This window comes from Atractosteus spatula, chromosome 28 (genome assembly GCF_055471065.1).
Source record: "Atractosteus spatula isolate fAtrSpa1 chromosome 28, fAtrSpa1.hap1, whole genome shotgun sequence".
NCBI classification, from domain to species: domain Eukaryota; kingdom Metazoa; phylum Chordata; class Actinopteri; order Semionotiformes; family Lepisosteidae; genus Atractosteus; species Atractosteus spatula.
Window position 1 is genome coordinate 4645212 of NC_142733.1, and position 27300 is coordinate 4672511.

General features: G+C 46.4%; 2 protein-coding genes across 4 annotated transcripts; both read left to right on the plus strand.

Moving 5' to 3' along the window:
• The first annotated feature begins 336 nt into the window (after positions 1–336).
• armc6 (armadillo repeat containing 6) lies at positions 337–7141 on the plus strand. 3 transcript variants are annotated; one of them, XM_088907528.1, is made up of 8 exons: positions 337–558; positions 1060–1223; positions 2624–2709; positions 3584–4154; positions 4522–4667; positions 4840–4971; positions 5509–5646; positions 6302–7141. In XM_088907528.1, the coding sequence occupies exons 2-8, from the start codon at positions 1103–1105 to the stop codon at positions 6512–6514; spliced, it is 1407 nt and encodes a 468-aa protein (XP_088763654.1). In that variant the 5' UTR covers positions 337–558; positions 1060–1102; the 3' UTR covers positions 6515–7141. The 3 variants fall into 3 exon arrangements, with proteins under 3 accessions (XP_088763654.1, XP_088763655.1, XP_088763653.1); XM_088907529.1 differs by having other exon boundaries at positions 473–558; positions 1033–1223; XM_088907527.1 differs by lacking the exon at positions 337–558 and having other exon boundaries at positions 697–1223.
• A 2241-nt stretch (positions 7142–9382) lies between these two features.
• On the plus strand, positions 9383–27067 carry slc25a42 (solute carrier family 25 member 42). The gene is made up of 8 exons (XM_088907530.1): positions 9383–9690; positions 14068–14205; positions 16461–16572; positions 16844–16869; positions 18414–18580; positions 19427–19543; positions 20379–20530; positions 21431–27067. The coding sequence occupies exons 2-8, from the start codon at positions 14125–14127 to the stop codon at positions 21754–21756; spliced, it is 981 nt and encodes a 326-aa protein (XP_088763656.1). The 5' UTR covers positions 9383–9690; positions 14068–14124; the 3' UTR covers positions 21757–27067.
• The last annotated feature ends 233 nt before the right edge of the window (positions 27068–27300 follow it).

Genomic DNA, 27300 nt, shown 5'->3' on the forward strand with positions numbered 1-27300 from the left:
TTCCAATCCCGATTTGCAATTTCTGGTATTATTTTAACAGATGGAGAATTTAAGAAAATATCAAGTTTATAAAAATCTATACTAAAATTTCTGATAAATGATCAATTTAGCAAAACAGATTTCAACATTATATAGCTTTTGAAGTTGAAAAACGTACGAAGCAAAATCAACCTGCCTTACTGTGATGAATGCATTCATTATCTATATTTATATATTATTTTACGATTGCCACTGAGAATGTTGTTTTGTTGATAGGAAAAGGGTGGACTAGGAACTAAAGTGCCGCGGAACTCAATAATCCCGACACAAGCACAACACGGAACGACAACACAGCGTCCTGTACATCGACCTATTCTTAAAATACGTAGCCCCACATTTGAACGTAGGTCCTTTATCGTGATTCCCGCCTACGATACTTCCGTAGCGTTAGCGGTTTCTAGGTTTATTCATCCCAGTGACAGTTGTAGTTGATCTGGGCGGCGGTGAATGGTGTCTGGGTGCTGTGTTTAAATGCAAAGCGATTGCTTTAAAAAGCGAAATATCTGGACCTACATATAGGTATGTTTATATATATATATATTTCATGGTGATTTGAACCACAGGTATTTATTTAATTGCGCTTTGTTTTTTTTTGGTGTTAAAAATAGAATAAGATTGCATTAGTAACCCCTGTCATCTTTACGGCATTTAAGTCGTAGTGATTTGCACAGTGTTGCATTAAGGCTCGAAGAAAGAATCGAGGCGTTTGTAAAAGGACGACAGCCTTTGCGTTAACCTTAACTGTGCACTGTGTAACAATGCAGCCGCAACAGCATAATGGAATAGGATGCGCTGTAAAGGAAAAAAAAACTCGAAATGCACTCGTGTTGTTTATAGGGGCACGCCACATAAAAATATTTATATAACATATACATTTAATGCTTCTTGCCAGTACAGCACAGTACGAGGTCTTAGGCATTCACAGCAATACCAGGGCTTTGTGAACGGCCTCGTAAAACAACACGGCACCGTAATCTTGCTGCATCTCCCCAGCTGGCTGTCTCTGCGTGTTGTGTTCAGCGCTCAGGTTTCCGGGAACCGGCCGGTTTTGTCGGGAGCGAAGATGGCGAGTCGTCGGATCGCGCAGGAGACTTTCGACGCGGTGGTGAAGGAGAACATGGAGGAGTTCGAGATGGACGCCGCCGAGGCGCTGATCGAGGCGGTGCAACAGTTCGAGTCTCAGGGTACGAGGAGATAAGTTACCCCGCTGATGGCCCTTGAACGCAATGGCTCCCCGTCCTGCCGGGTTTTGAGCTCTCCGTGAAATAATCGGACCCTTAACTGACACCTGATAATTAAATTTGAACTCTGACTGTTTCCAGAGTCCTCCTAAGCTTGTTGGACCTTGCCCTTTAACTTAACGTTTTCGGCTGTGGAGCCGAAGAAGCCGAAGAAGAAACACAACAGCCAAAACGTTGTGTTTCCTTTCTTTTCTCCATGGAATAAAACTTTACTTGTTCCTTGTAACCTTCGCATGCTGACGCAGCTCCCCTACTTGAACAACTTCAGCCCTTTCATTTACATGACTTCCTAAGCTACCTTCACATCTCCAAACTTTGAGTTGGGGAAAAGGCTGGGTTCAATAAAGGATACACTGAAGCAAACAGTTTAGCTGGGACAAAAGCTAGCAGGTGTGGGGATCCCATGGCTGAACCCCAGGAACTGTTGTATCAGAGGAGCCCAACTCTGGTTCTGAAGACCCCCCCAGCCATCCAGTCAGTCTGACAGGTCACCCTTAAATGACCAGTTTAGAAAGATTCAGAAAAATATGCCTTTTGTACAAATGAGTACATTGATTGGTATAATTACGTTGGGGAAATGGCTAGCTGTTGTCCTTGAGAGCCGCAGTGTCTTTATGTACATTTTCATTTTGGATTGTTTCTAAGTTACTCCATTTTAACAAGTCACCTTATTAAAATGGTGAAAATGTAATTCACTCCTGCTGGAATTCTGTGGACTGTTTTAAATCTGGTTCCAAATTGTCTAAGTAAGGACTAAAACTGATAATAGATGACAAATTATAATTGAATTCCCTGTCTGACAGTTTACAACTGTCTTTAAACAGTACCAAAAAACATCACAAAACATCCTTTTGTTGAAAACATGCACTTTCATTACTCTTGTTATTGATTAATGTGCACAGAATGAGCAATGCAAGCACCAACAGACTTTGCTTTTACGCACTGTGTAAATGGAAAGGCACAGAGAAAATGAGCCTGTTAGAAAAATTAACAAGTCACTGCTGTTCATTAAGTATGAACATTTTGGAACAGTTAGCACATGCTCTCCAAGATGCAGCAGTTAAAGCAAAAAAAATGGTCTCGCTCTCCTTAAATTACTTCTTGTTTCTGACTGATTCAACCACAACATCAGACATGAGGTGTGTCACTGTCTGGGGCTGGGCTGACAAAATCACGTGCAATTCTGTCAGGAGCTCGCGTGTAGAAACTGGCGATTCAAGGGTAATCTATGAAGGGACAAGTAAAGGTTATTTTAACACTGAGAAAGAAAAAAAAACCAATATTTTGGCTGTTGACACTGAGCAAGAGTAGAAAATGAGGCTCTTGCATGTGTTCATTTTCAGGTGTGGACCTCAGTAATATCGTGAAGGCTGTCCGGACGACTGCTTCAGAGGACACCGAAGAGGAGCAGACACACAGTGTTCTGCAGGTGATGACAAATTAAGCCAGACCATTGAGTGAGGCTGTGTAAGTCTCTTTACAAGGGGTGACCACGGTGTACTATGGTAAAAGCAGAGTGAAGTGTGATGTAACGTGGTGAAATTGTGTCCAAAACTGTGTTACAGCATTACTGGGTCTAGCAATGCACAGTACAAGCTGTAAGATGGCATGTGAAAGTAGAAACAAAAAAGCGCCCGAAGCATGGTACAACTGTAAAATTGTGGTGCAGAGCCAGCGCCGTGATCTTCCCATAATGTCCAGCAAGATATTCGTGTTTTGTAATATATACTCGTATCAAAAAATGTTACGTTGACTTCCGAAACCACGGCAAATAAAACACCCTTTCATAAATAAATCAGGCACAAGTATATCTGAATTTATAAGTAAGTGTTTAAGCAACATTTCACAGAAGCTCTCGGCAGCCCTCGGGATGGAGGCAGTGACCCAGGGGTTTCTGGTGCAGTCTGCCTTGTGCTGCTGAGCGATTTCTTTCTAGCTGATCAGGTTTCCTTTTTTGTCATGTGTTTTGGGACACAGATGAGGTCAAGATTATTGGCTTAGCGGTGCAATAATTATAAGATGATAATAATAATAATAATAATAATAATAATAATATAGCTCCTTTCATTCCTCAAAGTGCTTTGCAGAGGGAGCATAAAATAACCTATGAGAGAAAATATGAGAGGTCACATAAAAGATAATGACAATAATAACAGGAAATGCACAAATAAAGGGTAATAACAAGGAATTAAAGTAAAAATTGTAATGATGCAAAATAAAAAAGGTAAGATGTGTTTAAAAGGAATAACATGTCAATATAAAGAGACAATGTAAAATTGTTTTCCACACTTCTGTGTTCCTAGGCTTTAGAGTCTCTGCAGAGCTCCTTGAAGTCCTCCTATACAGACAGCTTGTGTGACGGTCTGCAGCGCTTCACAGAGCAGTGCAAGATGGACTTTTCTCACCGCTACTTGGCTGCCCAGAAGGATGCCTATCCCACAATCCTCTCCTACTGCAAGAAGGCTGGCGGAGAGAGGAGACCTCTGCTGGCAGCCCTAGGGGCCCTGGCAGCCCTGACAGATGGACAGCCAGACCTGCTGGACACAGATGGGCGAGACTTTCTGATGGGCGTCTTTAACAAGCACCAGGACGACCCTGGCGTGACCTGCCTGGCCGTCCGAGTCGTGCGCCACTGCTGCTTGAAGCACGAGCAGAACCGACAGGACCTGGTGAAGGCCGGCGTGCTGGCGCTGCTGACGGGCACCATCTCACGGTACAACTCCCAGCCAGAGTTAGTCCGGGAGGCCTGTGCCACGCTTAGGGTCATGACCTTCGATGATGATGTAAGAGTCCCTTTTGGCCACGCCCATGACCATGCCAAGATGATTGTGCTGGAGCATAGTGGGTTAAAGGTCATCATAAAGGCATCAGAAGGTAAGATGACACAGAGCTGAAGTTATCAATTAAACTACATTTAATTAAAATATAATTAAGTCTGTGGGAATCTGACATCAAGCGTTTTCCCTCTCTGTTGTGAAACCCGGCGGTTACTACGTGTAAGACCAAGTATAGTTGGGGTTAAAGGTCATACCCAGTCAGCCATAGAAACAGTGCTGCAGTTTCTTCCATGTTTCCCCAGGCTATATGAATTTCTGCCTATAGATGCTTCATTCAGCCATTTCACAAAGTGAATAGAAGACAGTCTGAGCTTGCTTTTCAGCAACGGCTTTGTGACTGTCTGTTCTTGATTAAAATACAAACAAGTCTGTATTTTATTCAATCGGTTTTTCTCTCCTCCCAGCTCACTCAGACAACCCCAGCGTCCTGAGCGAGCTCTGCGGCACGCTGTCCCGTCTGGCCGTACGGAACGAGTTCTGTCAGGACATTGTTGACCTGGGGGGGTTAAAATTCATTATCACCCTGCTGGCAGACAGCCTGGACCACCAGGTATGAGACCCTGTCTCTGCACGGTAGCTGAGGCAATACATATGAGACAGTCTAGCTTCTTGGAAAAGAAGAAAAAAAGATAGAGAACTCTTCCTATTCTGTTTGGAGATTTGCATTGCGAGATTAACCGAGCTCTTGCGGTACAGTTTAAACTCCCCGATGTTCCCTGCAGGAACTCGTGAAGCAGGTGCTTAGCGCACTGAGAGCCGTTGCTGGGAATGACGATGTCAAGGACTCGGTGGTGAACGCAGGAGGGACAGAGCTGATTGTGATGGCAATGAACAGACACATGAGCAATGCACAGGTGCGTATCCCAGGAGAAACGCACCACAGCTGGAGCCCCAAGACCTCGGAGATACTTCCCGTTTGAACACGGGTTTTACCAGTAGCTGACTGTGACCAGGATTCCTGGGCAGCAGAGAGTCACTGCAAGGTCAGCTAAGCTGAGTCTGAAGACTCACAGTGACATCAATGAGATACCCATCGCTTCTCTGACCAGTAGCCACCTTTCAGGTGCCTTGCTCCAAACGAAGAAGGGCTCTTATAGGTGGATGTGTTGGAATAACATGTAACGTGCTTGCTAGCCTTCATTCTGGCCCATGCACTGTGGGAGTCACAGCTATATGGACACATCTCAAAACAATTTGGCGATTCCAAATTGGGCATATACAGTATATAATGAAAACTAATGTCAGATTCCAAATTCTTTTTTTAAAAAATGAGGGAGAACAAGGCTGTCAGCTCTTTGGGGGTCGTTTAGTCAGCTCAAACCTGAATGGTTCCAGGACTCCAGTCCACTGGATTCAGGTCATGTTTCTCACTGACTGACTTCTCCTCCCAGGTCTGTGAGCAGGGCTGCGCAGCTCTCTGTGTCCTGGCTCTGCGCAAACCCCACAACTGCAAGGCGATCATGGAAAGTGGGGGGGCTCTGGCTGCGCTGCAGGCCATGAAGGCCCACCCAGGGGACGTCCATGTGCAGGTGAGCTGTCTGGGGAAGGGAACTCTTCTTTGATTAAACCGGCAGAACTCGTTATCCCAGTATACTAAAGGCATCGTCCTTCGGATGAGACGTAAAACCCAGGTCCTGACTCTCTGTGGCCATTAAAAATCCCAGGGCGTTTCTCGAAAAGAGTAGAGGTGTAACCACGGCATCCTGGCCAAATTTCCCATTGGCCTTCACCAATCATGGTCTCCTAATAATCCCCATCTATAAATTGGCTTCATCACTCTGTGCTCCTCCCCACTGAGAGCTGGTGTGTGGGGAGAGTAATGGGGCACTCTGGCTGCTGTTGCATCATCCAGGTGGGGCTGCACACTGGTGGTGGTGGAGAATCCCCATTGACAAAGCGCCATTACCTGTAAAGCACTGAGTAGAGTGTGCAGAAAAGCACTATACAAGTGTAAGGAATTATTATTATAATTGTGTATTCAGCATGAAAAATATATGGTCAATATCATTCTCTGATGTATACCAAACTACTACACAAACACTGTTTTCATTATGAATTTATCTGGTCTTAAGCGTTAACGGTCTGCAGCCAGTACTGGTAAATATCTTGACAGTGAAAGCAATGCCACTTGGTTGCCAGCTGTCTGTGCTGAAGGCCCCTGTCCTGTGACCCTCCCCCCCACAGAAGCAAGCGTGCATGTTGCTGCGGAACCTGGTGGCTCGGACCCAGGACTTCAGCCAGGTGATCCTGGAGCTGGGCGCGGAGGCCCTGATCGGCCAGGCGCTCGCCTCCCACCGGGACTGCGGCGACGTGGCCAGGGCCGCCCTCCGCGACCTGGGCTGCCATGTGGAGCTGCGGGAGCTGTGGACGGGCCAGAAGGGCAGCCTGTCCCACTGAGCAGGCAGGCAGGGGCCCGGGCCGGCACCACCACCGCCGCCACGCCCCGTCCGAGCTGGGGTCTGCCGCTGTCTGGGCAAGACGATGTCCAGGGGAGCGGGGTGCCACATCAGAGTGAGGGTCCCCATTCTGGTCACGCACAGGGCACCCTGTTGTCTGCTTGTGACTGCCCTTACTGTGTTCAGTCCTTTTGATAGCCAGTGAAGAATCCTAAATACTTCGTCGGCGCTCATCACCATGCATGTCAGTGACACGTCAAAGAAAGCCCGCCTGTCTGTCTGTGTGAATTCTGTGAATGTGCATTATGCTCTCCCAAACCTCTGCTCAGTCCTGTCCACTGTACTTCTGTCCTGAAATTGCTCTCCGGCGTGTTGGGCATGAGCAGCAGAAGCTGTGGCTTTATCACCGGAGTGCAAGGAGTGCTTATCACATGTATCCATTCTGTTCCCCAAATGCCGTTTTGAAGACGCTGTGTCCTCAAATTTGTACATTTGTATTCCTTTGTTTTTAGATTAACGTATTTCTTTGTATTCCACCTGTTATGAAAAGATGGACTCTGTGCTTATACATACTGATAAGTTGAATTCTTTTGGAGTTTTATATGGAAAAATAAAAAAAAGTAACAAGACTTTAGCAATGTGTACTTTCAAGGTATAGGAATTTGATAACACACTGTAAGATATGTAAGACTGTAAGACTCATAAGACATGAGTCACCAAGACCACATTTAAAGGATTAAATCTGTAATTAGCAAGTAGGAATGAAGATGCATTTTTAACCTTCACCTTCACAAGTTTTTCAGAGCCACAAGCTATTTAAGAAAATGTCTGTACCAGTATTATTTTATTTTACATGTATAATTTTATGGCAGAAATTAAGCATGGAATTAGAATGACCAGTATAATCTCACATCTTAAAGGGGAACTGCTGCACAACCTGTAGTTATTCGCTCGTACATCACATTACATTAGTCCTCACGGGGACTAGTGAGCAGGAAGGGCTGCTTCTCGTCACAACTCATCGGAGCTCTTGCCCGTAGTTAGACCACGACTTTACGACAACATGACGACTTACAGTACTTTCAGACAATTCACAAGTTTGTGCTTAATTCAAATATTTTCTATACCATCTAGGAATTTATTTTGTCACTGAGATTTACCGGTCTGAGAAATTAATGGGGACTGCAGTTCCCCTTTAAGGCACAGAAAGTGACAAACGCTGAGTGCTGGACAGTTTGCCTCAGGTCCCTACACACTCCTCGTAACCCCTCCCCCACTATCACTTTTGAACCAGGACCAGAAATTGATGAGAACAGTTAAAGCACAGAACAGCTGACTCACAGGTTAGATTCCCATCATTCCCTTTTGGGCAAGTCAAGTCTGCATGAGCCCAACACTGCAGTTCCCTCTCCTGTCCCTAGGGGTCCTTGGCTGTTAAAATATCACTGCTGGGTTCCAAGGTTTCCTGCTGACATCCTGAAGAGAGAGATAAGGCCATCAGACCTGGCTAACATGGTGTCTGGGCAAGCAAACTATACAATTTGAAGGTGTTCAGTTTTCCAATGGATCTTTTACCTGTGGGATAACTCCCATCTGTGGTTTTCGAAACCCATAGCTCCGTGTGTCGACTGTGCTCGTCTCGTATAGTCAGTGCTGAATGAAGGTGTGCGCTCAAGCTCCTTGATCTCTACTTTACAAGTGTGTTATACCCTGGAAGAAGAGTGGTGTAATAAAGAAAACCAAAACCATGTTTCAGCAAAGTAAAGTTAATGCAAGACGTCAGTAAGGTAAACCTTGGAAAACAAAGTACCACTATTACGTTTTCACAAAAGATCAATGTCAGTAAATAATCCCCAGACCTATCTTGAGCCACAAATGCAGTGTGTTGACGATTTGATCGTTTGCCCAGTGAGATTTAGAAAAGTCACAAGGGTATGTTTTGTTTTCCTGCTGTGTTGACCAGTGAACAACCAGTTCCAACGAGATTACACTACCCAACCTTCTGCATCCAGCTAATCCTGCAACTCCTGTTCTCCATAAACTACAAGGGCTGCCCACAGAATTCAGAGTAGACTTCAGGTTTCTGCTGCTAACACATAAAACACAGAACAGTCTGGCTTCTGGTTATTTGTAGGATTTCCATCTTGAGTATAGTACCCCTCTTAATCTGAGATTTTGTGATTGAAGCCTTCTTACTCTGCCCTAATGGGGAAAAGACTTCTTGTACGCAGAGCCATGTCTGTGGAACTCGCCGCCCTAAATTTATTAGAGGCTGTGACTGCTGACATTTTCAAAACTCACTTACAGATCCATTAGGATTAAAACTTTAGTGAAAAGACTGTTTTTAAAAGTAGGATATTGCCCTTTGTTTCGCAATTTGTTCATGATTGTTTTGCTTCGTCTCGTATTACAAACGTGCAGTACCTTTGATTTTATCAAAATCTCTCAGCTAAAACTGTGGTATTATTTCTATAAAACGGTAGGTTCTAAAATAATTGTCAGAAACTCCAGTTTATTCATTTGAAATTCATAGCAAAAACTGCAAATAATCATTTCTGTTCTCGGTCTTTAAACTTTCAATGGCGTGCCAACGCATCAACAGTAAGACTACTGTATTGGTGAATAATTACGAAACAGAAATATTATATAGTACTAATATATAATATATAAAACAGATTTGTTTTTTTTTTACATTTTTAAAATTATTTTCAATAAAAAATATAAGAAACAAAGCGAAAAAACAACTTCTTAACCCTGTTCATTCAGGAAAAGTTCACGTCGGTATTACAAAACTTCAATTCCCAAAAGCCATCGCTTCTCCGCGCCGGCGAGTACTACATTTCCCACAATGCTGTTCCCCACGAACTCTGGGCGGGGGTGTGTGTGTCGCATGGACGATAGTGTCAAAGTCACGGCAGTGACGATGTGGGTATTTGGGCAATAACGGTTAAGAGCTGTGGACCAAACTCAGACCAGAGCTGTGGTACGCGTTGCTGAGTTCTGAGAGGACGTGGGGATCCCGTCGTGACAGGCGCCGGAAAAGTACACAATACCGAAAACTGTTTAAAAACTCAAGGAGGAGGGGTCGTGACTGATTAGGTCTGGCTGTCATCAGGAATACTGGACAAGTTTACTTCGTAAAGACGCAAAGTGCAACAGCCCGAACGTGATTCTACGGTAAGGCACGGTAAAGTTTGGAAGCTGGTTCAATAATGTGTTTGTTATTAATTAGCAGCGCTGAGATCGGCGCTAAACAGGTCTCACTATCTGCTTAACGCCTTTATTCCAGCACTTTTAACATTGCATTCATCAGTACGTCAGGGGGTCACCGTGTACAGCAGCGAATAGAATTGCTTTAATTTTGGCGTGTGCGGTTGTTAGTGTCCCAGATTAATCCTTTTGCTCCTGCGAATGCGCGACTACCAGATTTGTTTTGAGGCTTTTTAAGGGTGATCTCGAGTCTCGCTTCGTGTTCCTCGGGGGAGAAGTCCTGCGTGCTTTATTCGCGGTGATTGTACAGAAGTTTCCAGTTTCCACTGATCAGAATAAGGTCTGTTGACGGCTGTACGGATTGCAGCTGGTAAAGAAAGCAGGATATGTTCTATCACTAACATATTTTAGGTTCCCTGCTGACGGCACTGTGTGTTATATTACTGACCAACTCGTTTAGAAAACGGGCGATGTGGTGAAGACAGTTTTTTTATATAATGTAGTTATTCATCATTCGGGTATGTGCTGTATCTGCTGAACATGTGGGCATATAGCCTATCGTATTCTCTTCATATGAATACGAGATGTGGAAGTGGTGAAGTGTGAAGCAGGCGATTTGAAAACGCAGCCAGGCTGTTTGAGATGGAATTACCTCAAGGAAGAGTTTTTTTTTTCCTTTCTCTGAGCTGCTAATGGACGCCCGTAAAGAAACGATATTTCTACGGCTGGATATTTCCGATTGACGGCGTGAAGGCAGCTCGCGTCTCGCGCACTGGGCGAGCACGCGGGGGGGGGGGGGGGTTGTGGCACGCTCCGGCCCCCCACAACTGGATTTTGGAGCACGGAGCGCTCCTCGTGCAGCTCGCCAGCTCGGAACATCACGACTCTCCCCAGACGGGCAGCCAAACATCATTTTTTTTTATTTCTCACGGAAGTGAGACGTAGTAGATTGTGCATCTTGCAAGACTCCACGCTCCCATAAATCTCTGGGTAAAGAATACCCCCCTGTTCTCGGACTTATGTCCTCTGAGTTGTGTCTCCCTGGTAATTAAACGTCCCCTGATCAGTTACAGTTCACTAGGCTATTGTAATATTGTGAAACTGAGCCAGGACAGAACACCTTCCTCTTTTGAGGTGCACTGTTGGGATATTTCATGGCCAAGCAGTCAGGACCTTGGTTTAAGGTCTCATCAGAAGTATGGCACCTTATACAACCCACATTGCAACTGAAGTTCTGAGGGATGAGCGCAACCTACTGGTCTACATCTCTTACAGCAGCAACCTAGTTTTCCTTTGCCTTCCCTTATCCCATTATTGACCAGGGTCGCTGAGCGTCTAAAATCTGAAAAGATCAGGCTACAAGGTGGTGATGATGCAGTTGATCGCCAATGCTTTATCACAAGATAAATTAATTAGATGACTGATAAGGCTCCCACAGGCTGGAAGTGTAATGTAAGAGATGCATTGGGAAAGTTAATGATAAAACTTAAGTTATCATTAAGTTATCAGAACTTAAGTCTTTAGTTATGGTGGCACAGTGGCTAGTATTGCTGCCTCACAACACTGGGACCTTGGGTTCAGTTCCTGGGATGCTGTCTGTGTGGAGTGTGCATGTTCTCCCCTTGTTCGCTCCGATTTGGTTTCCTCACACAGTCATGCTGGTAGGTTAACTAACTTTTTTTGGAAAAATATGCCCTGGTGTCAATGTATACATGTGCCTTGTGCACGTTGCTTGCCAGGATAGGTTCCAAAGCAGCCTAAAGGAGTTTAGAAAATGTGTGTATTTAACCTAGGTTTTTTTCTTGCATAACAAAATGCCGTTTTTTTTTAGCTCAGTGTTATTATCGCCTACAGTCACCGGATTATTCAGGAAACTAAATTATATTACTCTTTATAATTACAATTGCTGACAGTGAGCCAAGGGCTGGGTCTTCTGATGCCCCTACATTTGCATCCACGTACGAAGGCCATTAGTGGAGAATAGATGGCGGTCTGGAGGACGCTGCATGGAAAACAACCAGATTCCAAAAATAAGTCCTGTCCTGCCTGTGGTTTTCAAGGCCTGTCAGCTGGTGGACTGGCGGTGTGTTTTAGCATCTTTAACGAATCGTCATCAGTTATAGATGTTACTTTGCTTGTGTTGCATGGATTAGTTACTTTAGTGCCATATGTGCTCATTTTATAAGCAGCATGACCTGCTGCTAGTGCAGCTGCCTTCTGTATTTCCTACTGAAGGAGACAGTAGGGCCTTCGGTTCATGGTTGACATGTCCATCCTTATTGCTGAATATTTTTATAGTCCTTCTCTTTTGTAATCGAGCTGAGCATCTCATCCAGCTGTTTACTGAAGGAGCCAAAGGTCACAGCTTCAACGGCATGGCTGTTGAACTCTGTTTTGATTTCACTTCCACATGTCCCCTGGTTCGTGGGCCACGGTGGAGTCGGAAGGTGTCAGCTGGGTTGACTTCGTCGAGCCCTTTGAGGATTTTGTACACCTGCGTCACGTTCCCCACACATTCCTCTGTCCAAGACTAAAAGGGTTCAGTTCCTTCCGTCTGCCAGCGCGGGAGATTCCCTTAAGCGCTGCATTTCCATATTCATATGCACCGAGCGTTTATTCCACTGAAAATGCGAATCTCGTGTCACAGGACAATTTGAACTTGTTCAGTGGGGGGTAAGGAGGGGTTAAAAAAGCAAATGCCTGAGCCTGCTGCCCCCTTAATGTCACGCTGTAAATGAGAATGAAATAATAAAATCAAATTGAATACGGACGACCTCAAGGAGACGGGCTGTACTGCAGGTGAGCGGCTGGAGTCTTGTCTTTGTCCGCGGCAGGTGGGGGGGTGCACACTTGCTGCCCTCCACTGAAACACTGCGCAAGATGCATGAGCCTGACTAGTGTCTGCGGGGCGTGTGGTCACTGCCAGGGTGGATGCCCACCGGAGCCGTGCTGCAGATGGATAACGTTTGGACGCATGTCTCAGCAGGCAGAGCTGCCAGACCAAGTGAGACCAATGCCACAGACTTTCAGGAGCTGCAAACAGCCTCTGTATTAATACCCTCTTCCCTATCCTCTGGCTAGTCAGGGCATCAGTTCAGGGGCTCCTGGCTGGGTTCCATGAGGATGTTAACAGGACCTTAAGGGGTGATAGGAACTGAGTAATTTTAACGCAGTACTGATGATTCATTTGGATCAAAAGTCTGCTTTCCTAGTCCTTGGAGGGGCAGCGAGTCTGGGTTTTTAATTACAACGTAATGAGCTGAACCAGCTGGTTACTGGCTGAAGTGGGCCAGTTTAACAGCTCCTCCCAGCTCTACAGGTGCTGCGTCTGTAAAGAGCCCTGTTAAACCTGCAGGTCTGGCTCCTCCAAGTACCAGGACTGGACACCCCTGATTTAGATCACTGTGAACTTGCCTGACAAGGCTAATTCCTGGCTTAATTCCTTATCTCGGAAGAGGGGAGACTGCAAAGGGTCGCGATGCAAATGTCGGGGATCTGGGATCCTCCGAGAAACTCCGCCTCAACAACCAGCAGGCCAAGATCAGCTGGTCGACCTCCTCTCCCCCAAGACTTGTTCTTCTTGTAAACCTCTGTCTGCATATCGCCTGAGGACGGAGTGGCTGAGGGTTCAGATGGGGTGGTATTAGGTTTTACATGAGACTGGTTCCCTCCCCTTGTGCTATCTGCACAATCAGCAGTACAAGACACAGATACAGGTGTGCATTGTCAAGCTTTACATCTACCCAGCCCATTGGCGTCTGTGTCCTCAGGGCACTGCTGGGTCCGTGCCTTTCACCTCATTCTTAAATGGGCCTGCACCTTTCACCCAGAGTCCTGCTGTCTTCTCGAAGTATTTGCTCATGATAGCACGCAGTGTTTTCTGTTATGCTGTTATGTGGGTCTGACTCAGTGTCTTATTTAGCACACAGTGTTTTCTGTTCTGCAGTCTGAGTCAGTGACTTATTACTGCTCTGAGGGGCGAAGTGAGGTCAGGGCTAGCCTGCAATTTTGAGACCATGGTACATGGTGCAACTGAACAGGGCTTTGATGAGCCAGTTAAATTGTGACATGATACAAATTTGGATTTAATGTATATTAATATTATATTACAGATAGTGGACTCGACTGACTTTGGGATCTGTTTTTTTATCATGTCTTTTTATATACTTTGTGTAAGTACCTGTATGCTTGAATGTTTTATTTATAATGGGTTTACAATGCAGTGTCCTTGCAATTTCTAGAAGCTAAAGGATAGACATTTTTTCTATAGACCTGTATATTACTGGAAGAGAAAACAAGAAAGATCAGCAGGTATAAACGTGTATTCTTTTGTCTGTTCTGCAGCAGGAAGCTCCTGGAGTGCACCCGGATTCCTGGCCTGTATGATTGTGGGGGGCTGGGATGGGGAATGGGGTTCAGGAAAGTCGAGGGGGACTGACACAGGGCGAGGTGCTGCCCCTCCACGCCCCCAGCCAAGCCGAGGTGAGAACCCTGTGACCCCCGACTGCACAAATTTTTCGATTTCATAATCCCACTGCAGCTTCTCTTCTCTGTCATTATTCCGATCACCAGGCATGCAGAACATCTGCTAACTAGACATTTACAGCACCATCCCCGGCCATCTGGCTTTCAAATGTTAACGTTTTACAGTGCTTCTCCCAGCTGCTTGTGCTCAGTTCTATGTGTACTTGGCAGAGTTTCATCCTGAAAAACAGGCAGAACGCGAGAAATGTTTTCGGTAATCCCTCCATTTGTGTTACAGGCTCCAGTAATGGGCACAGGATTCTTTCACGCTGTTTTAGGGCTCGTGGAAAATGCAAAGGGAGGGGCATTTCAGAAGGTGATCAGTGGGACTGTGTCCTGTAGGACAGGATTTGCTTTTTTGTAGGCGACAAGTTACAGGGCTCATAACCCATCCCTCTGCTGTCCGAGTAGGTCAAGCAGAGTCCACACTCGGAGCCCAAACTCAAGAGTCTAAACTCGAATGCAGTCCACGCCCTGAAACGCCCTGCACACTGCAGCTGTTTAAAAATCCACATTGTCCAATTTGCATAACAGAGTCCTGGAGCCGACATTGACATTCAAACTCTCGACTCCCCAGGCTATCCCATTATCTCAGCGGGGAAAACTCGTAAAACTCTTATCAGCGCATAGCTAGTGTCCTGATGCATTGCACCAAGAACTTTGTAACCAGGGGGAGACCTCCTTGTCTTGCACATCCAGGATTCCGCAAGTCTTTATCAGAATTAGTGGGGGAACCAGTTTATCTCTGGCAGCAGTTCGGAGGCGCAGTTTGCATCTGAACAGTCCAGACAGTTGGAGGTAAAAGAAGAGGAGAGGCTCGGACCACACCAGAATTGCCGAGATCCTGCCCACCCTTTTCCAAAACCTTTCAGTGACTTGAGGACATAAAGCCCAGTTATCAGCCAAGAGAAAAGCCTTTAATCTAACCCCCGCATCTCCACCAGCTGGTTTTACTAGGTCTCTGTTAACAAGCTTGTTTGCCTCACAGCCTGCTCAGTCATTACCCTACCTCTCAGACAGGGGGAGCAGGCTGCCTGTTACTCAGGGCTGGGACCAATGGCAACCCAGACTGGTGCCTCACACCCCTTGTCCAGGAGATAGGCCATTCCCCCTTGCCTAAACCACCCCCGGGTTGCGCAATGCTGGCTTAATGATCTACTGCAGTCCAAATAAGGACAGCTTGAGAGATAGGTGCAAACTGAACTGAAAACCTGATGTTAACATGTAGCAATGTGAATTTACAGTGTCCCAGGAGACCGGATTTGGTTACTACTCAAAGCTCTTTTCTTCCCCTCGCGGGATCAGAATTCTGCTGATGTGCATCGCAGTAGAACTGCCACATGCAGCTGGAAGGAAGATTTGGGCATATGATTGAATTTTCTTTCCCTTTGCTATTCTTCTATCAAAGCAGATGTTATAAAACATTTTAGAGAATTCAAGAAGGACCTCTTAGCCTAAAAAATACAAAATAAATTTAAATGCACAATAAAACAGCACGTTTGAGATGTCTGTAAATCCTGGACGATGCTGAAAAAAAAAATCATTTTAGATACTTTTTGCCGGAAGGAACTGGGCTGGCTTGCCCTGGGGTGCTTTTCTGGGTTTAAAACAAATGCCTTTGATGGCCTTTAACTCTTAATCTATTTCTTTTCATTTTTCAGACATTATCTGGTTTTATTGTGTACTCTGTATACTTTATATAAAATATACAATAAAAACAAACATATAAAGTGCCTTGTGAATGCTCTGTATTGAAAGGCGCTATATAAGAAAATAAAATAAGTTGATTGAATGGATAGGGGGCAGGACGGTGGTACAGTGGTTAGCATTGTTGCTCCGCAGCGCTGGGGCCCTGGGTACAGTTCCCAGGGTGCTGTCCGTGTGGAGTTTGCATGTTCTCCTTCAGTTTGCACAGGTTTCCTCCAGGCGCTCCAGTTTCCTCCCACGGTCCAAAGACATGCTGGCGGGCTAAATGAATTACGAAAAATTGGCCCTGGTGTGAGTGCGTGCCCTCTCTGTGTCCGTCTGCCCTGTGACACCCCGCCTTGCGCCTGTTGCCTGCTGGAATAGGCTCTGGCTCCCCTGCGACCCTGAACTGAACGCAGCGTTTAGAAAACGGACAGCTGGATGAGTGGATGGGCTAATTATACAGTGTTCGAGAGCGGTCTGTGGGCTCTTGCTGAGGGCTTGTCTGTCTGTCTGTCTGTCCACAGGGGATCAAGCAGAGCCACTCGGTTATCAGCTCTCTGTTTTCGGGGGCACTCGCCGGCGCTGTCGCCAAGACCTCTGTGGCCCCACTGGACAGAACTAAGATCATTTTCCAAGGTAAGGATACCGATCTCTTTTCATCCTTAGTTAAGTATTATATATATAATTGTATGGTTATTTAAAGTATTTGAAAGCATGTACTGCAGTCCTCTTTTCCTCAGTGGATTTACCTGTGACCTTTGTGTTTTTAACTGATTAAAGGAATGTTACTGATCAGTAGAAATATCTTGATTAAAGGATCTATAGATCTGATTCTGAAAGTTAGAGATGGGCCAGGAACTGACAGTATGAGGTAATGCTTAACAAATGTCTTTTATCACATTTACAGTGTCTTCAAACAGATTCTCTGCCAAGGTGAGCATTGAAATAATAACCCTTCTCAGTATTTTTAATATAAATTGACAGTCTGGCACAGTTTGGGTTGCTTTGCTTTTTCTGTAATGAGGTACATTATGAATTTAATGTTAAAAAACACTTCAGGTACCTTACAGTTTAAGAGGATGCCTGTAAACTGGTCAAATGTTGGGGTGATTGTTACTGGGGTTTAGGGGGTAATGCATTCTGGATGCTGTCATTCTGTTTGACCATTGAGTTAATGGAAATTAAATATACATGAGGTTTAAGGGAAATGGCTGCAGGTTAAAGGCAGACATGTATCTTTGCTGGAATGGGATGGAAAGTTTCATCCACCATCTCAGCGCAGCTGGATGAGATTAAAGCAAAGGTCTTAAAAACTCCCCTACACTCCCGTTCATGGCCATGGGGAAGCCCAGCCGTTACAGATTCAGAGTTATTCAGAGATTCGCAGCGTCTTATCTTTTGAGACATTCTCAAGTCTTGAAAGCTTTGGTGCCTTACGTTAGAATATATATATATATGATGCATAAGCAGAGTGATGAGGTTATCCGACATGACTCTCGTGAGACCAGGTCCATTTTAAATTGAGGTGGCCAGAATGATGCACGATATTCTAACTAAAGTGTTTTTAATTGAATATGAATGCAACACCCTAAGCAAAGCAACAAAGCAATTAACAAGACATTTCAAGAATCACTTATTTACATTTCTGGATGGGAGAGGATCCAAAAATCGTCGGTAGCAAATTTGGTATTAATCAGCAGATGGGAGAATGGTGCGTCTCTGAAGGCTGTAGGCTGCTCACTGCTGATGAGTAGGTCGCCCAATACAATTGAGCATGAACCTACTGCAGGCTGCTTCTGTTAGGGAGGAGCAATGAGTGGCATGGAGACACATGCAGCAGGGCTCGCTCCTGCTTTTGTGTTTTTGTGTTCTGGTGCCACGGGACCGAGCCTCCGAAACGGACGAGCTGTCGGAGTGCTGCTGTGGCAGACGATTGGGGTTAGTTAGTCAGGGGGGCTCTCTCAGCCTTCCTGCCAATGGCGGCCGGTCAGCGTGACCTCTCCCGTGAGACTCTGCAGAGCTGGAGAGTGAACAGCTCCGGAGGTGGGCGTGTCAGAGGCGAATGTCCTGTCTCGTTCTCTCCCAAGCCGGTACTGGAGTCGCCGCTGTAACGCCGAGTCCCAGTAAGGCTGTAAAGCCGAATCCCAGTAAGAACTGGCAGGAAGCGGGGGCAGGAGTCCTTCCGAGAAGCACATCCGAGTGCAGGCTCAGCCCCGTGATCCAGGCGGGTTCGAGCCTCAGGTCAGGGGACAGGGGAATAAGGTGGGACTAGTCGGTCCGGGGTGCCATCGGAGAGGTCGTGCATGGAGTCGCGGGGCTGGTGGCCACCCAGTGGGCGGCTCCATATCAGGTGGGTGTGTCAAAGCACGATGGGCGACTCCAGATTAAGAAGGAGGAAGTACAGCGGGGGTGCCCGCAGCAGTGAAGGGGGGTGACGGTGAGCCCCCAGTGATGGAGTTCTCTGCTGTTCCTTACAGGAGGCCTACAGGCTCATCTACCACACCTACCGGAAAGATGGCTTCTTCAGCCTCTGGCGGGGGAACTCCGCCACCATGGTGCGGGTCATCCCCTACGCCGCCATTCAGTTCTGCGCCCACGAGCAGTACAAGAGGCTTCTGGGAAGCTACTACGGCTTCCAGGGAAAGTAAGGACCTCCCCGCCGGGCAGCATTGACACCTGTCCCAAAAAAATCAGACTGACCTGCAGCCGGCAAATCTCTCGTTTCCCGTCCTGAGGCTGCAGAGTGGTTGGCTTGCTCGGTTTTGTTCACCGACCACACGCTTTGACCCAGAACTTGAGTTACTTTCAAACTTGGAACGCAGCTGCTGCATCTAAATCAGACAATATCAGCGCAGCGTGACGATGGAGACCATAAGCTGCTGGTCACACGTTTCACAGACACTGAAGTGAGTCTCGGAGGTGGGCAGTGTAAACATCCGTAGGGTATAAATAGCCACTTTTCAGACTCCCCTCCTCGAGAAGCTCAGCGCAGCCGCTGGCCCTCGTTGTGGAGAAATGGGATATGTGAACAAAACGAGGAATGGAAACGAGACGCCCACTCATAATGTCTGCCAGTGGACGTGGTGCAAGTTGCCAGCTCTGCTACAGTGCACAGGTCAACACAAAAGGAGTTTCCTTATTTGGGGCACATCTGGGTGGGCAAAGTTAAAACCAGTCATGCACGCTTGTTTGCTTTGCATAAAGGGGCTGCAGATCTTGCACTCTGACCCCAGGCTTCTCTCCCTGTCTTTGTGTCTCATGGAGAGCAAGCTGGGGTATGAGAAAAGACGAATTCCTAATGCAAGAAATTGTATATGGCCAATAAAGTGATCTCATCTTAAATTAGGTGATAAAATCTTAGCAGGCCTGCAGAATCCTTTCTGTCCCAGATGTTTCCTCTGTATTTCTTGCATCAGGAAAGGGGAAAAAAAAAAAAAAAGACAGGCTTTTGCCCAGGTGAAGTATGAGAAACCTATATTTTGTTTTCCAGAGCCCTGCCCCCGTTCCCCCGGTTTCTGGCGGGATCGCTGGCTGGAACCACAGCCACCATGCTGACCTACCCGCTGGACATGGTCCGCGCGAGGATGGCCGTCACCCCCAAAGAGATGTAAGAGAAACCCCAGCTTTTCTCTGTGCCGTTTTATGGATATGGTTCTCAGAGCAGTAAGCTGCTGGACAATCGGAATCTGTGAGAACTGGTATTAGGACACCTGCTCTTTGAGCTGCCCCCTGCTCAGACGGGGGTATATGAGGAGAAGTCCAGATGAGAGAGGCAATACCTTTGCTGATGCCAACGATGAAAGACGTCACTCTTTTACCCCACCCTTGTTAAATAATAACGCCTCGCGACAGAAAGGGTTAAGGGGTGCACCGCCAGTGGGGCCAGGTTGCAGTGGGTTAATTGGCTGTTTCCCATGGGATTGATTGGGGGGGGAGGGGAGTGGAAAACAATAATATTCCTAAACCGTCTCAGTCGTTCCAGTCAGGATTGGGAACAGGGGCCGATGAGGATTAGCTTGGGCAGAGTGAGGGACAGCTGGGGTCTGACGTCTTGGTTCTGGCAGGTGTAGTACAAAAGAGGGAGATTTCAGTTTTAAAAAAGTGTGACTGTTTTATTCAGATGAACACCTTGGAACTCGGGTGGGAGGTTCGAAGCAGAATTCCCAGCAGTGCTGCCTCCTTGCTCTCCTCTCACCACGAAACTCAGGTCAAAACCGGGAACAAGAGGTGCTTCTTTACACACAGGATGGCGGGAGTGTGGAACAAGCAGCCCAGCCACGTTGCTGAAGCTGCTACCCTGGCCTCTCTCAAGAAACTGCTGGATGAAGTCCTGGGTGGGGGGGGGGGGTTCTGTAGTTCCCACTAATTCTGTCTATTTAGTCTGGATGGCCTCCTTGTTTCCTGACCTGCCTGACGATCTTCTGTCCCTTCCCGCGCTGCAGGTACAGCAACATCCTGCACGTCTTTGTGCGGATCTCCCGCGAGGAGGGCCTGAAAACGCTGTACCGCGGGTTCGCCCCCACCATCCTGGGGGTCATCCCCTACGCGGGGCTCAGCTTCTTCACCTACGAGACACTGAAGAAGCTCCACGCAGGTACAGGAGCCGGGGGGGGGCGAAGGCACAGGCGCGTCCGCAGTGTCCTTATTTTCCTGCTTGCGTACTTTATTTTAGGATTTATGAGCCTGGTCTGGAAATAAAATGGAATAGGAGGAATTCTAGGGGGAACTGCAACACTATTTTTATATTTCTGGGTTAGCAAGAATGGGCATTTCAAACCACAAAGAAAGTAAAATGTACACAGTTACATATAAAACCCCTAATTTACATCACAAAATAGATTAAATTTGCAGGTATGCACAGCGCCGTGTTCTGTGATTCAGATCGAGGCAACAAAACTTCCAGTGAGGTGAGCTGGCACTATGACATTGTAAACAAGCAGGCTTGTGAAAACCTCTCTTTTTGTTCAATAGAAATATTGCTCTTGACTTCCAGATGGTCTTGCTGACAAACACTACTTGTTAACTCTGCATGCAGATCATTTCTGCAATGAAATGTCTGCTGCACAACCTGTACTGTATTCACTCGTACATCGCAGTACATTAGTCAATACAGGGACTACTGAGCAGGAAGGGCTGCTTCACGTCACAAGTCATGGGAACTCTCACTCTCGCCTGTGGTGAGACCAGGGGTTTGCGACAGCATGGCGACTATCCAGAACTTTCACAAAGTTCACGATTTTGTGTGAAGTCAGAATGTGTAAAATTTTGCGATACCGTCAATGAATTTATTTTGTAACCGAGACTTAGAATCCGAAATTGAGAAATTGGGACTGCAGTTCCCCTTTAAATGATTTCTTAATATCCATCGCTTTTATTTTTTAAAAGAAAGCGGTTATGGTACCCTAGATCGACAGTTTTAACAGTCATAGGGATGAGAAATAAATTCAGGGCCGGAGCACTGCCCTTACACAACCCTCTCCCCTCCTCCCTGCAGAGAACAGCGGGCGCGCGCACCCCTACTCGTACGAGCGCCTGGCGTTCGGCGCCTGCGCGGGGCTCATCGGCCAGTCCGCCTCCTACCCGCTGGACGTGGTGCGGCGGCGCATGCAGACGGCGGGCGTGACGGGGCACACGTACGGCACCATCGCGGGCACCATGCGGGAGATCGTGGCGGAGGAGGGGCTGGTGCGGGGGCTCTACAAGGGGCTGAGCATGAACTGGGTGAAGGGCCCGATCGCGGTGGGTATCAGCTTCACGACCTTCGACCTCCTGCAGATCCTCCAGCGCAAGCTGCGGCAGCACGGCTACGTCCAGCGGTAAGGACGGTGGGGGTGGGGGTAGGGGGGGGGGGTGAGGGCGAAGGGCAGCGGAAGAGGTTGGCGCGATTGGCACGGCGACGCGCGGGACACACGGCACCACCTTCCCGTTTCGGCGATGAGCAGGAGAGAGGCGAATCTGGACAGGCCTGTGGACTTCAGGGGTCGGCGTGCAGGCGGGGGCAGCCGGGCCTCGCATCTCAAGACGCTCGCCTCCCGACACGCACACCGGCTCGGCACCGCGCACGCCGCAGCCCGGCTTCCACTCCAGAGCGGGAGCAATCGGGCTGCAGCTACCGGCGTCTGGACATCGCCAACTCACACTTCCGTGAGGAAGGTCGTGAAGATTTTTGGTCAATTCGGGAACCGAGGCGGTCAGTTGTGAGCCTTCGTGCAAAACCTTTGAGCCGGTTCCGTTTGAGTTCCTGGTTCAGTGTTCGATCTGATCTGGCAGAGCAGAGCTGGGTTTATCTCACGTGCTGATCTTCCAGTACAATAAAATCAGACTTGTGAAATGGGATTTACTACGGAGGAAATCTGAATCCACACTGACTTTAAGCCTTAACAAGCAGCGTGGGCAGAGGAAGCAGGTGCGTTAATACAAGTAATTTCAAGGGACTGGTAAAACAGAAGGAATGTCTGTATTTGTAACTTCACTGACTGAGTTTCAACAGCTTGGCTAATGTAGCAGTGTTGCTTTAAAGGCTATTCTCCTCTAGCTCAAGCAGCCCAGCAGGTTGCCAATGAATAGGATGGCTTTCAAACAATTTGTCCCCTAAATGCATACTGAACTATGCTGACCTTTCCAAGTCCTGTGCCTCGTTCTCGAGAGCATGCAAACAGCAATGGCCCCGTGCCCCAGTTTGTTTTCTCTCTCTGAACTGTCACCACAGGAGGGCGCTGAAGTGCTCACATGGAGGGTTTGGCTAGTTCTGCACCTGAAATGACCAGTTGTCAGCAGCTGCATCAGAATGTCTCAACCTTAATGACAGTGTCTGTGTTCCTGGTTCGATAACGGCTAAGCAGGGTTCAGCAGGAGCTGCTTGCTTTTAGGGCACTATGCAGAGCTTCGAGGGAGGCAATATCTAATTAACAGTGGGATAACAAGCAGGGTTTGCAATTCACGAGTGAGCTGAAGTACTGTTGCATGCACCATCAGTACATTTAAAGTCCACTGTAATATCCCATATACATGTAAGAAAATAGGTTAATTGTTTAATTGACCAGTCAGGTCAGAGCAAGAAGCAGAAGACACTATACTGGGAGTCTCCAGTCTTCAGATTTTCCAGCTCTCTTTAAAGCCTCTGCAGCTGAAGAGCCAGGAGAAGTTGGTGAAGTGGTCTAGTTGAACTGGTAACCAGCTCATTGAGGTCTTTAAATGCCCAGCTGGATGGAAAATCTGCAGAGACACAGGTTCTCCAGGACCAGGACTGCGGACTCCTGCAGTAGACACCGAATATGAGATTCCTGATTTCATGGCTGCTGATGTTGTTTTGAGTAGTTTCTTAAAACATTATTTTCCTCTCCGTAGCTCTTTTTAAAGTGATCTAAACAAAGCCCGGGTCAGGCATTCTTTTTTGTTCAATTTAGAAGATCAGAAAAAAAATCATTTACAGTGCTGGATGACAGGATGACAACAGAAATAATGCTGCATAATTTATAAAATGAAGCAAGTAGACATACTTAGAGCTTTGCTAACGTGCCATTTCCTTACAACAGTAAACTGAACAGTTATTTTGCAGACTTTTGTAAAAGGCAATTACAACTTCTTTGCTTTACTGTTACAAATGAGTGTTTCACAACTGTCCAGATTGAATGTAAGATTTTGTTACTGTGAGCCTGTAAGAACAGTGCAATTTTGCTAAGCCTTACTGTTTTAGCTGTGAGAGTGTGTGAGAGTGCTTCATACAGCAATGACCGCATGCTTCCACACAGCTGTTTGTGGCTGTTAGAGCCCAGTGTTTTGGAGCCTATCTTTAGTGCACCCAAGGTCTGGATTTAGCTGCAGTTGTTCAGACATCAGTTTGACCTCCTTGCTTGCACTACACATGCCTGAGGTTGAGTGCTCACAGCAGCTGAGTGTATGACAGACTGCTTTCTGGCACTCGTGACCCCCCCTGTACCTCCCCCCCCCCTTGCCTGTAGCTTGTGCTGTCTCAGAACACTTCTGTAGGAGACTCCAACCCAGGCCAGTGGTGTTCTCCGATTTTCTCAATTGGCAGTCAGCTTTAGAGTTCATCTGAAGTAGTCCAAATATTGTGTAGCTGTAAACTGACCTCCCCTCCCTTCTTTTAGATATTTTATATTTCAGTGCCTAAGATTTGCTTTTATTTCAAAGACCTGGATAGGTGTTTAAACGCTCAGAGGCACATGGAGACATGCAGAACCTGCACAGTTAATTGAGTACTTAGACCAATTAAGAGCATGCGAAATTAGGACTAACGGAGCACATGTCCGTCCGTCCAGTCCCGGTCCTGGAGGGGTCATTGTGTCTGCAGGGTGTCCAGTCCCGGTCCTGGAGGGGTCAGTGTGTCTGCAGGGTGTCCAGTCCCGGTCCTGGAAGGGTCAGTGTGTCCAGTCCTGGTCCTGGAGAGCCGGTGTATTTCTGCAGATTGTTATTCTAACTTGGCCATTAACAACCTCAAATCAGCTCCTTTTCAGCTTAACTGGATGAGTTTCTGTCAGAAACTAGGAAAGTGGCAGAGAGAGACAGTGCCCATCCAGGACCCAGAATGCCCATCCCTGTTTGTAAAGCATGGACAATTATCAGCAATAAGACGGTAGGAACAATACACAATAGTGAGGCCTATAAAACAAAAGGTTTTTGTGTTGTATACGTTTTTAGTGGTTACTAAATTATTTGTTATGGAATGTTTTTGACTAAAAGCCCTTCAGGTGAAAATTTACAATGCAGATTTTTAGTTTAGAAAATAGCGGAGATTTGCTTTACTTTTTGAATGTTCAGAAATTTGAGATAATGGAAGCAATGTGTTTGCTGTTCTGTGTATTTGATGAGTTGTTTTAATTGTTGACTATTTCACCCAATAAGCGTAATCTTTTTAAAATTTCATCAACGGCTGGAATTTGAACTCTTGGCTCCACAGAGATTCTAGACCTTCGTGCGGTTTTATCTACAAATGTTTTAAATGTACTCATACGGGAACTGCACATAAATGTCACTTTATCTTAAAGAGTTCTCAGCATGAAAAGAATCAGTTTGTGTGTGTGAGGTGAGTAAAAGTACACAGAACAATACTGGGAGGAAAGAGTGTGTTAATGGCGTACAGCAGGAGATTTCTGTGTGTCCTAATAGTTTGCATTCTATAGCAGTGGAAGTTACACAAAATTATGTCATTATTGCCCTCAGACATTCTAGAATAACAAGGCTTCTCTTGTTGGGATAAAGGGATGCTTTAACCTTTAACCTCGGGGACCTGGGTTCTGTGCATGAATGAGATGATTGTAATTTGTATTTTGCTACAGCAAATCGTTTTCAAATGGAGGCGATTGAAAAAGAGTCCATGCCTTAGAGACCGGGACTTTGGAAAGTGCCTAAATTCCTCATAACTATAATTCCAACCTCCTTTCTTCCGAGAACAAAAAATGTACAAGATCTCATCTAACTGGAATACTTGATAGCCGACGTCTATAGCGCCACTTTTCTTATGGATTTTGCTGCATTTTTCATAAATCGAGTCGTACGGACTCGTACATAAGAAATGGCATAACTGGACATAACTAGTGGGAAAACAAGACTTGTGAGGCTTATAAGGAGTGGTTCAGGGGTTTGCATTGCTGCCTTGCAGTGCTGGGGTCCTGGGTTCAATTCCAGACCTGGGAGTATCTGTGTGGAGTTTGCATGGTCTCCCCGTGTTCACATGGGTTTCCTCCCACAGTCCAAAGCCATACCGGTAGGTTAACTGGCTTGCAGGAGAACGGGCCCTGGAGTGTGTGTGTGTCCTGTGACTGACTGTCACCCCGTCCAGGGATGTACCCCGCCTTGCACCCCTTACTTGTCGGAATAGGGCCTGGCTCCCCCGCGACCCTGATTTGGATGAAGCCGTTAGGAAACGGGTGGATAAAGAGTGCATTACACTACTGCAGAGGAGGAATCTGTCAGATTTCCCAAGTCTAACAGCTGCAGTTTTACTGCCCTTCTGTAGCGGTTGGCGTTTTTGCCGCGCAGGAACAGGAAACGCAAGGCTCTGGGAGGGAGACGCTGGCTTGTAGGGGCCCCGTTAACTCCCCAACCCAAAGGGCACATCGGAACCAGATCAGAACCAAGTGCACTCTTTGTGGGCACTGTTTTATAAGCCCTTCCTGGGTATTGGCCCACCACCTTACTTTCACACGACACAAGAACAAGAACAATTCACTATCTCGGTGTTCACGAAAAGAAAAAGAGGTCTTGCATGTCACGACATGAAGTTGTTTTAAAAGCACAAAGACAATCTAGAAACCCCAAAGCATTGTTCCTTAGAAAGATTTTGATCTTTTTTCTACTGTTTAAAAAAAGCTTATAAAAATATGCAATTACATAGAACACTGTTTAATAGTATCATGACAAAATAACCTATACAGTGAATATTAATGCAGTAAACTGTATTTCACCTAAAAATGCAACAACGGGAGTCAGTCTTTGTAAGCACAGACTGCAATGTTGAGCACTGGCTCAGTTCCCCACGCAATTTCACGAACACCACGCGGGAAAGGGAGGCGTTTTACACGTTTTCACACGTTTTCCTCAAGCGCGCGTTTCTAGGGTCAGGTTAATGAATAGTCCTCTTCAAGAGCTTTAATGAAATAGTACTGCAGTATTAAAATGGTCCAGCAGGTGGCAGTATTGACGCAGAAATTAGGAGCGGTAGACTAAGGGTCATCTAATAAAAACCTTCATTAGAAGCGTGATCTTCCTATGCAGAAAAGCAGGTGGTCGAGACGCAGAACAAAAACCATGAGCTTAAGGGTGTCTCCTTGGCTACGAGAAAAGCTTTCTATTTTCTTACTTTATCAGAAACAAACTTCGGAATAAAAAGACGTAATCTTCCTGTTTACACGAGGGCACGGCAGTAAAAGTACTACATGTGTTTATTCTGGTGATAGCTGTCACAGGTGTGCAATAACCGAATAGCTTGGTGTATTAACCTGCGGTGGGTGACATAAACGGTGTATTCATACAGTATCTTAGCCGTTTTGTTTGTTTATTTCTCGTTTTCATGGGGCAAGATCAAACTATTAAGACACCCAAATGTTCGTGTTTTAATTATTTGTGCCAAGAGATTGTATATTTAATAATAAAAGCAACGATGTGTAAATACGGGTCTCTGCAGTGGGTTTTTAACATCCCCCCCCCTTCGCACTCACACAAGCAGGACTGAGCTGGACGGCCCACGTCGTGTGCATCCTTGGCCGCAAGGGGGCGCACAGCGTGAGCAGATCCACTTTCCCGAAAAATCCCGGTCACGTTTCCTGCCGACACTGACGCTATCGGACGTGAAGGGCTTTGCCACTCTCACGTCTTCCATGTTTTAGCCTTTAAACAAACATC

What these genes read in the sequence shown, in the direction of transcription:
- armc6 (XM_088907527.1), top strand. Translation starts at nt 827, where the DNA reads ATGCGCTGTAAAGGAAAAAAAAACTCGAAATGCACTCGTGTTGTTTAT. An exon ending in CAGACAGCCTGGACCACCAG is followed by an intron (nt 4,668 to 4,839) that starts GTATGAGACCCT and finishes TGTTCCCTGCAG; the next exon opens with GAACTCGTGAAGCAGGTGCT. An exon ending in CAGGGGACGTCCATGTGCAG is followed by an intron (nt 5,647 to 6,301) that starts GTGAGCTGTCTG and finishes TCCCCCCCACAG; the next exon opens with AAGCAAGCGTGCATGTTGCT.
- slc25a42 (XM_088907530.1), top strand. Translation starts at nt 14,125, where the DNA reads ATGGGGAATGGGGTTCAGGAAAGTCGAGGGGGACTGACACAGGGCGAG. An exon ending in AACTAAGATCATTTTCCAAG is followed by an intron (nt 16,573 to 16,843) that starts GTAAGGATACCG and finishes TCACATTTACAG; the next exon opens with TGTCTTCAAACAGATTCTCT. An exon ending in ACTGAAGAAGCTCCACGCAG is followed by an intron (nt 20,531 to 21,430) that starts GTACAGGAGCCG and finishes TCCTCCCTGCAG; the next exon opens with AGAACAGCGGGCGCGCGCAC.